Source organism: Oncorhynchus nerka, linkage group LG13 (genome assembly GCF_034236695.1).
Source record: "Oncorhynchus nerka isolate Pitt River linkage group LG13, Oner_Uvic_2.0, whole genome shotgun sequence".
In the NCBI taxonomy this organism is placed as follows: domain Eukaryota; kingdom Metazoa; phylum Chordata; class Actinopteri; order Salmoniformes; family Salmonidae; genus Oncorhynchus; species Oncorhynchus nerka.
The window spans coordinates 71477281-71492084 of record NC_088408.1 but is presented as its reverse complement, the minus strand read 5'-3'; the positions used below and the strand labels follow the sequence as shown (position 1 = coordinate 71492084).

General features: G+C 43.2%; 1 protein-coding gene across 1 annotated transcript in view; it reads left to right on the top strand.

The window, feature by feature from the left end:
* LOC115140043 (glycerol-3-phosphate acyltransferase 4) overlaps nucleotides 1-13787 on the top strand; it is a 33590-nt gene extending 19803 nt beyond the window's left edge. The window contains exons 7-13 of the mRNA XM_029678076.2: nucleotides 4071-4164; nucleotides 4448-4563; nucleotides 6098-6153; nucleotides 6303-6388; nucleotides 6476-6604; nucleotides 12793-12872; nucleotides 13041-13787. Of these exons, the coding sequence (XP_029533936.1) occupies nucleotides 4071-4164; nucleotides 4448-4563; nucleotides 6098-6153; nucleotides 6303-6388; nucleotides 6476-6604; nucleotides 12793-12872; nucleotides 13041-13149 (670 nt within the window). The 3' untranslated portion in view covers nucleotides 13150-13787. The remainder of the gene's footprint in view (nucleotides 1-4070; nucleotides 4165-4447; nucleotides 4564-6097; nucleotides 6154-6302; nucleotides 6389-6475; nucleotides 6605-12792; nucleotides 12873-13040) is intronic.
* Nucleotides 13788-14804: the final 1017 nt, after the last annotated feature.

Below are 14804 nucleotides of genomic sequence, written 5' to 3'. Positions count from 1 at the left end.
TTCTGTTAGGCTTGAGTCATTGGGTAACTCGCGGCTGGGTTTCCCTTTGTAATCCGTGATAGTTTGCAAGCCCTGCCACATCCAACGAGCGTCAGAGCCGGAGTAGTAGGATTTGATCATAGTCCTGTATTGTTGCTTTGCCTGTTTGGTGATTTGAACGAGGCAATCACATTTAATCTAGGTCTGGGGTAGACTACCCTGAGAGGAACCCAGCACAAACTGTTGCCACGGACTTTACCAGGCTAGGTGTCACTAAAGGCACTAGCGCCAGAGAAACATCAGAAAATCCTTCATTGTTTGGGCATTAAAAACCCGATGTTCCCACCCGGTGGAAATCTGTTAATTAAATAAATCCATCCCACTTCTGCATATGCTGTCAAAGGTAACAGTGAGCAGTGTTTGTCAGACCATGAGACATCCCGAAAATTGGTCTTCTCACAAAATTGTCTGTGATGTCCGAACAGTTTGGCCTATAAACTATTATGACCCCTCTATGGAAAGACTCACGAGCGGTCAAAATAAATAATGGAAGTATAGTGCATTCAGACCCCTTGATTTTTTCACCCAGATTTTGTTACAGCCTTATTCTGAGATTGATTGATGTGGGGGGAAAAAATATTTCATCTACACACAATACCGCATAATGACAAAACAAGAACAGGTTGACATTTTTGCTCATTTATATAAAAAAAATTGAGTATTCAGACCTCTTACTTAGCACTTTGTTGAAGCACATTTGGCAGCGATTACAGCCTGCAAGCTTGACACACCTGTATTTGGGTAGTTTCTCCCATTCTTCTCTGCAGATCCTCTCAAGCTATCAGGTTGGATGGAGAGCGTTGCTGCACAGCTATTTTCAGGTCTCTCCAGAGATGTTTGATTGGGTTCAAGTCCGGGCTCTGGCTGGGCCACTCGGGGACATTGAGACTTGTCTCGAAGCCACTCCTGTTTTGTCTTGGCTGTGTGCTTCGGGTCATTGTTCTGTTGGAAGGTGAACCTTGGCCCCAGTCTGAGAACATTCGCCACAATCTGCTCCATAGCGCTCAGGACTTTGTTAAGGATCTCTTTGCGCCGTTCATCTTTCCCTTGATCCTGAGTAGTTTCCCAGTCCCTGCCGCTGAAAAACTTTTCACAAAGTCTGCTGCCTCAGTTTGTATGATGGCAATTTGCATATACTCCAGAATGTTATGACATGAATTGCAATTAATTGCAAAGTCCCCCTTTGCCATGCAAATGAACTGAATCCCCGAAAAACATTTCCACTGCCTTTCAGCCTTGCCACAAAAGGACCAGCTGACATCATGTCAGTGATTCTCTCGTTAACACAGGTGTGAGTGTTGACAAGGCTGGAGATCACTCTTTCATGCTGTTTGAGTTTGAATTTATTATTATTTTTATTTTTTTTACCTTTATTTAACTAGGCAAGTCAGTTAAGAACAAATTCTTATTTTCAATGACTGCCTAGGAACAGTGGGTAGAACGACAGATTTGTACCTTGTCAGCTCTGGGATTTGAACTTGCAACCTTTCGGTTACTGGAAGCTTGAAAAGGAGGGTGGTGCTTGGAATCATTGTTCTTCCTCTATCAAACATGGTTACCTATAAGGAAACATGTGCTGTCATCATTGCTTTGCACAAAAAGGGCTTCACAGGCAAGGATATTGCTGCCAGTAAGATTGCACCTGAATCAACCATTTAACGCATCAAGAACTTCAAGGATAGCGGTTCAATTGTTGTGAAGAAGGCTTCAGGGTGCCCAAGAAAGTGGGACAGACTGATATTCTGCACAAGGTACAGGGATTGGACTGCTGAGGACTGGGGTAAAGTCATTTTCTCTGAATCCCCTTTCTGAATGTTTGGGGCATCCGGAAAAAAGCTTGTCCAGAGAAGACGAGGTGAGCGCTACCATCGGTCCTGTGTCAGTAAAGCATTCTGAGACCATGTGTGGGGTTGCTTCTCAGCCAAGGGAGTGGGATCACTCACAATTTTGCCTAAGAACACAGCCATGAATAAAGAATGGTACCAACACATCCTCCGAGAGCAACTTCTCCCAACCATCCAGGAACAGTTTGGTGACGAACAATGCATTTTACAGCATGATGGAGCACCTTGCCATAAGGCAAAAGTAATAACTAAGTGGCTCGGGGAACAAAACATCGATATTTTGGGTCCATGGCCAGGAAACTACCTAGACCTTAATTCCATTGAGAATTTGTGGTCAATCCTCAAGAGGTGGGTGGACGAACAAAAACCCACAAATTCTGACAAACTCCAAGCATTGATTAAGCAAGAATGGGCTGACATCAGTCAGGATGTGGCCCAGAAGTTAATTGACAGAATGCCAGGGCAGATAGCAGAGGTCTTGAAAAAGAAGTGTCAACACTGCAAATATTGACTCTTTGCATCAACTTCATGTAATTGTCAATAAAAGCCTTTGAAACTTATGAAATGCTTGTAATTATACTTCAATATTCCATAGTAACATCTGACAAAAATATCTAAAGACACTGAAGCAGCAAACTTTGTGGAAATTAATATTTGTGTCATTCTCAAAACCTTTGGCCAAGACTGTACTTTCCGAATGTGGGGACTGTTTAGTGCCAAAATACATGTAAAAATATATATTTTTTTCTAAACATCTTTCAGATATAGGACAGACACTTCAGAACAGACTTCCTTTTAGATTTCTGTTCCATGTAGTGAATCTATTATTCAATGTTTGTATGGGCTAATAGCAGTAAGACCCTACATTTATTTATCATACTTTTAAAAATATACTTTCAAGGGGTCTTTAAATTCAAAATCAAATAGCTGAATGGTCCTTGGTATGACCTGATTTTAAAACAATTCCATATAACTTAGTAGAACCCCTCCCCCAGCTTAGACAGGGCTTAGACTGTTATGGGTTTAACACCCACAGTGTTGTAGCCTGTGCTCTGGGGGAACTGTTTGTCAAGAGACCCATGGTGAGAGCTACTGTTCAGGCTGGCTGGCCCAGCTCCGCAGGAAGTAGTACAGGAAGTTAATCAGATTATTTATATTTACCTGACTCTACATTAGTATATGCTACAATTTGTGTTTGATTAGTCTAAATTCAAAAAGCACAAAGTGGACATTCCCTTTGACATGATGCAGGCTGTTTGCCGACAGTTCCAATGTCATCTGAGTTGATTTTATTGACACTCAGTTTCTGTGGTGTGAGGCAATGCCAGACAGTGCCCAAAGCCTTGGCTTGATGTGTTGATTTTAATACATGCTGGAGAGTAACACTCTACAAAACCATTAGTCACATTTATTTGTCAAAGCCCTTACTAGCCAAATGCTCATGTTAAAGAAGAAAATTATGGGAAATGTTGCAAAAGAGATGTCTCAATCAGATGAAGAAATAGTCCTTACCACCAACTCTAAGTCAGAGAGGGAACTTGTCATATGTATATGTCATCAATATAGCCTTTGTTTTGCAGTAACATTTGATTTTACATGAGCCGCCATAGTCAGGGACTGTATTTAACCCGTAGGCCTACTCATTCAAATAAATAATTATTTCCAAGACCACGAGGGTTCGTCTTTGTCCATGAAATTGGCCCTAAGTGCAAATGTTTTCAAAGACTTCAAATAACTGCTCATAAACATGTTTCTAATAGGCCAAACTGTCTAAGAATGTGGTGTATTCAGTATGGGTTATGTCCCCTGAAGGAATCTACATATAGCGCTGGGCCTGTTACAGCAGGTTCCTCTGCCTTGTCTGGGGGCAAGAAATACTGAAGTGGTGTAAGAGGGGCTCTGTTTTGGTAACAATACAACATGATCACCATTTATCTCCTGAATGTAACCTCGTACTCCAGTCCAACATGTTCAGGGGGTCAGGCTTTGGATGCCAACATAATTTGTCTTCTCTCACGTTCATGTTAATTAGGGAGGGGTGAGGGAGAGGGAGCCTGGCTTCTCCCTCAAACCCATTTTCCATCATCCACAGGTTTCTTAGGATCTAGTTTACACTGGAATGGTCATTTCCTGATAATGTCTTGTTTACTGATACTCATCCTGTCCTCTCTCTATCTATCCTCCCAGTGAAAACAAGCCCAAGAATGGAGGGATCTGTGTGGCCAACCACACCTCACCCATCGACGTCATCATCTTGGCCAGTGATGGCTGCTATGCAATGGTAAGGCCCATGATGAACAGCAACAGCAGTCAGACAATGCTACCTACCACAGCACTGAATGACTGCTGTCAATCATTGAGTTAGTGTCAAAATTAGAAAGTTACTGGTGTGCTACATACTACCATAACACAAAATATTTTAGAAGCAAGCTCTCACATTTTCTTACTGAGAATTTACCAAAAAATGTAGAATTAAAATAGTATTTTAAAGAGGCAAGTGTGAGATTGTTGACCTGTATCATCAGATGTTTGTTAAACCACACATGTGTGTGCGTCTATTCCAGGTTGGGCAAATCCATGGTGGTTTGATGGGCGTAATCCAGAAGTCTATGGTGAAAGCCTGTCCACACATTTGGTTTGAACGCTCTGAAGTCAAAGACCGACATCTAGTGGCCAAAAGGTAGTAATGCACATCTGCACTTTTGGGTTGGAAGTCACTCCGCTCGAGTCTGGTAGGTACCAAACTCGGTCCTCCTGACTAGAGTTTCGGAAGCTGCTTGATGTCAGCAGGATGCGTCAATTATAAAGGGGGCTGTGCATTTACTGGTTGGTTCAGTCTTTCCCACTCAAAAAAAAGTCTATCCCCTTGTAAAAAAAAAAAAAATAAGTTTGAGAAAACCAATCAAAGCTCGCTCTATTTCTAAGCAAATACATACGCACAAAAAAGAATCCTGTGCAGACCTGTGGGGGGCACAGCTCAACCTCGCTGTGTACCACGTTAGTCGGGTCAGCCAGGCTAACTCAGCTGTACCTTAGCTAAGACCTAAAGAATCTATACTGAACAAAAATAAATGCAACATGTAAAGATCCCAGAAATTTTCAGAATGTATAAACTTATTCTCAAATTTTGTGCACAAATTTGTTTACATTCCTGTTAGTGAGCATTTCTGCTTTGCCAAGTTAATCCATCCACCTGACAGGTGTGGCATATCAAGAAGCTGATTAAACAGCAAGATCATTGTACAGGTAGGTGCACCTTGTGCTGGGGACAATAAAAGGCCACTCTAATTTTTTTAGTTTTGCCATACAAACAAAATGCCACAGATGTCTCACGTTTTAAGGGAGCATGAGATTGGCATGCTGACTGCAGGAATGTCCACCAGAGCTGTTGCCAGAGAATTGAATGTTATTTTCTCTACCATAAGCCACCTCAAACGTCATTTTAGAGAATTTGGTAGTACGCCCAACCGGCCTCACAACCACAGATCACATATAACCAGGCCAGGAACTCCACATCTAGCATCTAGACCAGCCACCTTGACTGAGTATTTGTCTGTAATAAAGCCCTTTTGTGGGGAAAAACTCATTACGATTGGCTGGGCCTGGCTTCCCAAGTTTGTGGGCCTATGGACTCCCAGGCCCACCCATGGCTGCGCTCTTTCCCAGTCATGTGAAATATATAGATTAGGGCCTAATGAATTTATTTAAATTGACTGATTTCCTTATATGAACTGTAACTCAGTTGCATGTTGCGTTTTTTTGTTAAGTATAAATAGATAATTGACAAATCCATTGACGGTTTACTGTGACCATGTTTTGATTTAACGACTATTTTGGGTTTAGTGTTTGTATTGGTAAAGACTAGTCAAGCTGTATCTAATCAATATACTGTACACTAGAGCTGGGACAATAAATCTAAAATTTGACACCAACCAAACCGACCACTCATCGAAGACATTTTACTGATAACGATAAGTACTAGAGAAATGTACTAGAGAAATGTGAAGTTTGAAATAAGTCTTTAATTTGGGCAATTGCTAACTACAACATTCAAAGTAGTAGTAGCAATTACAAGTACCGTATACAAAAGTAACTGGTGCACATTATTGTTAAACTTATTGTTCTATCATGAGAATTCAGTTAATTTATCGGGATATAGATTTGTCCATATAGCCCAGTTCTACTGTACACTTACAACACCTCTTGTGTTGCAGATTGAGTGATCATGTAGAAGACACAACTAAACTTCCTATTCTCATTTTCCCCGAAGGTGAGTCGTTTTTGTTTTTCCTTAGTTACTGCTTTGAACACAAGTTAGAGTAGTGTTGATTACTGCATTTCTGTTGTGGAAATGTGACTATAAGTTAGCTTTAATATAATTTCCTATCCCAATTTGTTACCATTGACTTTTCCCCATAGGCACCTGCATCAACAACACTTCAGTAATGATGTTTAAAAAAGGCAGCTTTGAGATTGGCTCCACAGTCTACCCTGTGGCCATCAAGGTGAGTGTGTGTCGTGAGCGCTTGCGTGTGATGTTTTTACCGGTCTCCCAGTATTACTCAATGTCCCTGTCCCTCCGGTCCCAACAGTACGACCCCCGCTTTGGAGATGCCTTCTGGAACAGCAGCCAGTTTGGGATGGTCAACTACCTGCTGAGGATGATGAGCAGCTGGGCCATTGTGTGCAGTGTGTGGTACCTGCCACCCATGACCAGAGAGGTTAGTCTGGGAACAACTTCACCGTTTTCTTTTTAAAATCCATCTTCTTGAAAATATCTCTAAAAGGCTTAAGGGTTGCTTCGACATTGATTCAAGACCCTAAGCTCAGTGGCGTTTTTGACTGGCAATTGTGCGTTGTTTAATGATGGCTGGAACATGATATTTGATTAGCACACTCTAGCCCCAGTAAAATGAATACTGTAAAGCACGACCCATTTCAAAAAATTTAGAACCAGGAATAGATATAGCCCGTTGTTCACTCCAGACCTGACTGCCCTTGACCAGCACAAAAACATCCTATGGCATACTGCATTAGCATCGAATAGCCCCGGTGATATGCAACTTTTCTGGGAAGTTAGGAACCAATATACACAGGCAGTTAGGAAAGCTAAGGCTAGCTTTTTCAAACATAAATGTGCATCCTGTAGCACAAACTGCAAAAAGTTCTGTAACACTGTAAAGTCCATGGAGAATAAGAGCACCTCCTCCCACTGCACTGAGGCTAGGAAACAGTCACCACCGATAAATCCGTGATAATTGAGAATTTAAATAAACATTTTTCTACTGCTGGCAATGCTTTCCACCTGGCTACCCCTACCCCAGTCAACAGACCTGTACCTCCCCACAGCAACTTGCCCAAGCCTCCCCCATTTCTCCATCACCCAAATCCAGTCAGCTGATGTTCTGAATGAGCTGCAAAATCTGGACCCCTACAAAGCAGCCGGTCTAGACAATCTGGACCCTCTCTTTCTAAAATGATCCGCCAAAATGTTTGCAACCCCTATTTACTAGCCTGTTCAACCTCTTTCGTATCGTCTGAGATCCCCAAAGATTGGAAAGCTGCGGCGGTCATCCCCCTCTTCAAAGGGGGAGACACTCCAGACCCAATCTGCTACAAACCTATATCTATCCTACCCTGCCTTTTCTAGGGTCTTTGAAAGCCAAGTTAACAAACAGATTGACCATTTCGAATCCCACCATACCGTCTCCGCTATGCAATCTGGTTTCCGAGCTGGTCATGGGTGTACCTCAGCCACGCTCAAGGTCCTAAACGATATCATAACCACCATCGATAAGAGACAATACTGTGCAGCTGTATTCATCGACCTGGCCAAGGCTTTCGACTCTGTCAATCACCACATTCTTATCGGCAGACTCGACAGCCTTGGTTTCTCAAATGACTGCCTCGCCTGGTTCACCAATACTTCTCAGAGTTCCGTGTGTCAAATCAGAGGGCCTATTGTCCGGACCTATGGCAGTCTCTATGGGGGTGCCACAGTGTTCAATCCTCGGGCCGACTCTTTTCTCTGTAAACATCAATGATGTAGCTCTTGCTGCTGGTGATTCTTTGATCCACCTCTACGCAGACGACACCATTCTGTATACTTCTAGCCCTTATTTGGACACTGTATTAACTAACCTCCAGGTGAGCTTCAATGCCATACATCTCCCCTTCTGTGGCCTCCAACTGCTCTTAAATGTAAGTAAAACTAAATTCATGCTCAATTGATCGCTGCCTGCCCGTCCAGCATCACTGCTCTGGACGGTTATGACTTGTGGACAACTACAAAACCTAGGTGTCTGGTTAGACTGTAAACTCTCCTTCCAGACTCACATTAAGCATCTCCAATCCAAAATTAAATCTAGAATCTGCTTCCTATTTCACAACAAAGCCTCCTTCACTCATGCTGCCAAACATACCCTTGTAAAACTGACTATCCTGCTGATCCTTGACTTCAGAGATGTCATTTACAAAATAACCTCCAACACTCTACTCAGTAAATTGGATGCAGCCTATAACATTGCCAACCGTTTTGTCACCAAAGCCCCATATACTACCCACCACTGCGACCTGTATGCTCTCGTTGGCTGGCCCTCACTTCATATTCGTCGCCAAACCCACTGGCTTCAGGTCATCTATAAGTCTTTGCTAGGTAAAGCCTCGCCTTATTTCAGCTCACTGGTCACCATAGCAGCACCCACTCGTAGCACACGCTGCAGCAGGTATATCTCACTGGTCACCCCCAAAGCCAACTCCTCCTTTGGTCGCCTTTCCACTCCAGTTCTCTGCTGCCAATGACTGGAACGAATTGCAAAAATTACAGAAGCTGGAGACTCATATCTCCCCCACTAGCTTTAAGAACCAGCTGTCAGAGCAGCTCACATCACTGCACCTGTACATAGCTCATCTGTAAATAGCCCATCCAACTACCTCATCCCCATACTGTCATTTTATTTATGTTGCTCCTATACACCCCAGTATCTCTACTTGCACACTCATCTTCTGCACCTCCATCACTCCAGTGTTTAATTGCTATATTGTAATTACTTCGCCACTATGGCCTATTTATTGCCTTACCTCCCTTGTCCTACTTCATTTGCACACATTGTATATAGACTTTTTCTGTTGTATTATTGACTATGTTTGTTTGTTCCATGTGTAACTCTGTGCTGTTTGTGTCGCACTGCTTTGCTTTATCTTGGCCAGTTCGCAGTTGTACATTTGATTTGTATTTGTATTTTTTCACCTTTATTTAACCAGGTAAGCTAGTTGAGAACAAGTTCTTATTTGCAATTGCGACCTGGCCAAGATAAAGCATAGCAGTTCGACACATACAACAACACAGAGTTACACATGGAATTAACAAAACATACAGAAGAAAAAAAAAGAAAAAGTCTATATACAGTGAGTGCAAATTAGGTCAAATAAGGGGGTTAAGGCAATAAATAGGCCATGGTGGCGAAGTAATTACAATATGGCAATTAAACACTGGAATGGTAGATGTGCGAAAGATGGATGTGCAAGTAGAGATACTGTGGTGCAAAAGGAGCAAAATAAACAAATACAGTATGGGGATGAGGTAGATAGATGGGCTGTATACAGATGGGCTATTGACAGGTGCAGTGGTCTGTGAGCTGCTCTGACAGCTGGTTCTTAAAGCTAGTGAGGGAGATGGGAATCTCCAGCTTCAGTGATTTTTGCAGTTCGGTCCAGTCAGTGGCAGCAGAGAACTGGAAGGAAAGGCGACCAAAGTAGGAGTTGGCTTTGGGGGTGACCAGTGAGAAATACCTGCTGGAGCGTGTGCTACGAGTGGGTGCTGCTATTGTGACCAGCGAGCTGAGATAGGGCGGGGCTTTACCTAGCAGAGACTTGTAGATAACCTGTAGCCAGAGGGTTTGGCGACGGGTATGAAGCAAGGGCCAGCCAACGAGAGCGTACAGGTCGCAGTGGTGTGTAGTATATGGGGCTTTGGTGACAAAACGGATGGCACTGTGATAGACTACATCCAGTTTGCTGAGTAGAGTGTTGGAGGCTATTTTATAGATGACATCGCCGAAGTCAAGGATCGGTAGGATGGTCAGTTGTTGCAAAATAGGAAGCCGATTCTAGATTTAATTTTTGATTGGAGATGCTTAATGTGAGTCTGGAAGGAGAGTTTAGTCTAGCCAGACACCTAGGTATTTGCAGTTATCCACATATTTTAAGTCAGAGCCGTCCAGAGTAGTGATGCTGGATGGGCGGGCAATGATCTGTTGAATAGCATGCATTTAGTTTTATTTGCGTTTAAGAGCAGTTGGAGGCCACGGAAGGAGAGCTGTATGGCATTGAAGCTCGTCTGGAGGTTAGTTAACACAGTGTCCAAAGATGGGCCAGAAGTATACAGAACGGTGTCGTCTGCGTAGAGGTGGATTAGAATCACCAGCAGCAAGAGCGACATCATTGATGTTTACAGAGAAGAGTCGGCCCGAGAATTGAACCCTGTGGCACTCCCATAGACTGCCAGAGGTCCGGACAACAGGCCCTCCGATTTGACACACTGAACTCTATCAGAGAAGTAGTTGGTGAACCAGGCGAGGCAATCATTTGAGAAACCAAGGCTGTCGAGTCTGCCGATGAGGATGCGGTGGTTGACAGAGTCGAAAGCCTTGGCCAGGTCGATGAATACAGCTGCACAGTAATGTCTTTTATTGATGGCGGTTATGATATCGTTTAGGACCTTGAGCGTGGCTGAGGTCCACCCATGACCACCTCAGAAACCAGATTGCATAGCGGAGAAGGTACGATGTGATTCAAAATGGTCAGTAATCTGTTTGTTAACTTGGCTTTCGAAGACCTTAGAGATGTAGGATAGATATAGGTCTGTAGCAGTTTGGGTCTAGAGTGTCTCCCCCTTTGAAGAGGGGGATGACCGCGGCAGCTTTCCAATCTTTGGGAATCTCAGACGATACGAAAGAGAGGTTGAACAGGCTAGTAATAGGGGTTGCAACAATTTCGGCAGATAATTTTTTGAGAGGGTCCAGATTGTCTAGCCCTGATGATTTGTAGGGGTCCAGATTTTGCAGCTCTTTCAGAACATCAGCTATCTGGATATGGGTGAAGGAGAAATGGTGGGGGCTTGGGCGGGTTGCTGTGGAGGGTGCCGGGCAGTTGACCGGGGTAGGGGTAGCCAGGTGGAAAGCATGGCCAGCAATAGAGAAAAGCTTATTGAAATTCTCAATTATAGTGGATTTATCGGTTGTGACAGTGTTTCCTAGCCTCAGACCACTGGGTAGCTGGTATGAGGTGCTCTTATTCTCCATGGACTATACAGTGTCCCAGAACTTTTTTGAGTTTGTACTGCAGGATGCACATTTCTGTTTAAAAAAGCTAGCCTGAGCTTTCCTAACTGCCTGTGTATAATGGTTCCTAACTTCCCTGAAAAGTTGCATATCACGGGGGCTATTCAATGCTAATGCAGAACGGATGTTTTTGTGCTGGCCAAGGGCAGACAGGTCTGGAGTGAACCATGGGCTATATCTATTCCTGGTTCTACATTTTTTTTTAATGGGGCATGCCTATTTAAGATGGTGATGAAGGCACTTTTAAAGAATAACCAAGCATCCTCTACTGTCGGGATGAGGTCAATGTCATTCCAGGATACCCCGGCCAGGTCGATTAGAAAGGCTCGCTCGCAGAAGAGTTTTAGGGAGCGTTTGACAGTGATGAGGGGTGGTCGTTTGCTCGCAGTGATGAGGGTAGGTCGTTTGCTAAATGAGAACTTGTTCTCAACTAGTCTACCTGGTAAAATAAAAAAGCATTTGTGTAGTCAAGCTAACCTCCCTGAAGTTGGCTGTTTTATGTGGTTGATATTATTGCCATTGCACAATCTATCATTTCAATACACCAGTAGGTCATATTGAATGGATGCATATGATGCACACCTTCCTTTGACCTTAACCTAGGTAAATCATGCAAGGCTATGTTCAAGCTACCCAGAGTTTGCATTTGGTGATGCAAATAAATCCTGCTCTCAGTGGGTTTTCAAATCAGCATTCATCTCATGAACATTTTACGGTTGATAGCCTCTCAGCTTCCACCCCTGATTCTAAGGAAATATGATTCAAATCAGTATTTTGAGATGCTAGTATGGCTGCCTCTAGACGCGCTGGCTTATGCACTTGTTGGTTTGTTTCATGTTAGGTTGTCTTTCACAGTACATTCATGCTGATTGCACAACCAGAGCTTGACCATTGTGTGTGACTTGGTATAATGATTTTAGTATTTTGAGCCGGGTGTGGATGTGAACTTGGTCAGACCTCGCTCATGAATAACAGGAAAGAGTTGAGTACTACCACCCACTTCTAAAACAACATGTTCAGCGGCAGGGGTTGGCTAGCTTTGTGGCCCTGGCCATTGACCGACGACTGTCCCATTTTGATGTAGAAAGCAGAGGGAGGGAAGATTGGGACATTTTTCTTTAAATGTCAGAGTTGAAGAAACTTGGGCTGTGATCCAACTGGTCCTCAGAGGTGTCCTGCCCTTTGAATACATTTTCCACTTGCTGCTTGAAGGGAAACTAGTACTTGGTGCAGACATTTGGAGCAGCCATCTTCTCCAGTCTCTTTGTAACCTGGAGATCATAGTCACACAGAATCAGAACACTCCATTTTTAGAGATTCTTCTGTCCTCTTGATGCATGGCCCATGAATTGCACTGTGCTTGATTTGATATCCCAGTTTGTCAATTTACTTGATACTATACTACAATATGCCAATTTTGCCTGTTAGTGGCTGTAGCCATTGAATAGGATAGGTCCTTCATACATTATGTGCACTGAGACCCTTTCCAGCACATGTCTGATGCTCAGGTGGCCCAGTCCCCTTTGTGTATCAACCTGGTCTTCATCTTTGTTTTCCTTTCTGAACAGGAAGGCGAGGATGCAGTCCAGTTTGCCAGTCGGGTCAAAGCAGCTATCGCCAGGCAAGGAGGGCTGGTGGACTTGCTATGGTGAGTAACCCATAGCAAACATCTGTGAACATATGTACACATGGGTTATAGGCTTATAATATCAGGTCTGTGTCATTGTTAAACCCAGCTTAGTTTTGCTCAGCTGTATCCCTGTGTGAGCATCACAGAGTACTGTGTAATGGATTTGTGAATGATGTTGCTTTGTAGGGATGGCGGTTTAAAGCGAGGGAAAGTAAAAGATACTTTCAAAGAGGAGCAACAAAAGTTATACAGCAAAATGCTAGTGGGAACCCAAGAGGACCGCAGTCGTTCTTGAAGTGAAACGTACAGAGTATGAGATGATCAGAGACCCACCTGTGGACAACAGAGTGGACAGTCTTCTGCACCCTTAAGGATTTTTTTAACCTGGAATACTCCAACCCTCATGTCAGGAATTCTTCTCTTGGCTTCCTCGGTCAGTGCCTCAGCTTGGCATATTAAGTTCTTATTGCTGTTACAGCCCATTCTGGTCACTGTCCTCTGATTCTAATGATTTGACAATGGACTGGCCTCTACTGCACCAGCCTGTCATGATGCTGTGCACTAAAAGTTCTCTCACCATCAGGGAAGATAACACACTCTTTTGAGTGACTAATATATTTATGACCTTCGTTGAGTTAATGTATATGTTTTGTTTTTATCCGGTCTCTCTGTTTATTGTTAATAGTATTATTATCATAATTGTTCTTTAAGTTACAAGTGATCTGCCAGGGGACATAGCAGTGCAGCATAGAGAATTATTGGAGAGCTTGTACTGAAGGGGAAATCTGACCATGTTGTTCCCAACAGACTGAGATGGCAACGTACCACGTGAATGTTTCTAATACTTTTTTAATTGTTTTTTTTTCAATGAAAACCTTTTTTATTTTAAACATTGTATTCACGTGTAAAATATAGGAGTTATGTTAAAGTGGAGCTTGGGTTTTGTTTTTTGTTTCTGTTCTTGTGTTCATGGAATGTGGAAGACTGTTCACATTATGATGTGGAGAATATACATTCTCAGTGACTGAGGGTTGTTGAAGTGTAGTAGATACCCCACCTTCGTCTCATCTAAACACTCACGTCTGCCTCCCATCCTAATTGACCATGAAGCTTATTTCTGAGCGGTCTGCCTCCTCACGATAGATGTGGTTTAAGCAGCATTCTGTGCTTTTACTTACTTACAGTGGCTTGCAAAAGTATTCACCCCCTTGGCATTTTTCCTATTTTTGAATTTCCAACCTGGAATTTAAAAAAGGGGGGGGTTGTTTCATTTCATTTATCCAGCATGCCTTCCCCTTTGAAGATGCATATTTTTGTGTGAAACAAATAAAAACAGAACTTGAGCATGCATTCACCCCCAAAGTCAATACTTTGTAGAGCCACCTTTTGCAGCAATTACAGCTGCAAGTCTCTTGGGGTATGTATCTATAAGCTTGGCACATCTAGCCACTGGGATTTTTGCCCATTCTTCAAGGCAAAACTGCTCCAGCTCCTTCAAGTTGGATGGGTTCCGCATTGAGGTCTGGGCTTTGACTAAGCCATTCCAAGACATTTAAATGTTCCCCTTAAACCACTCAAGTGTTTCTTTAACAGTATGCTTCGGGTCATTGTCCTGCTGGAAGGTGAACCGCCGTCCCAGTCTCAAATCTCTGGAAGACAAATGGGTTTCCCTCAAGAATTTCCCTGTATTTAGCGCCATCTTTCAATTCTGACCAGTTTCCCAGTCCCTGCCAATGGAAAAACATCCCCACAGCATGATGCTGCCATCACCATGCTTCACTGCGGGGATGGGGGTCTCGGGGTGATGAGAGGTGTTGGGTTTGCGCCAGACAGTGCTTTCCTTGATGGCCGAAAAGCTCAATTTTAGTCTCATCTAACTAGAGTACCTTCTTCCATATGTTTGGGGAGTCTCCCACATGCCTTTTGGACACCAAACGTGTTTGCTTATTT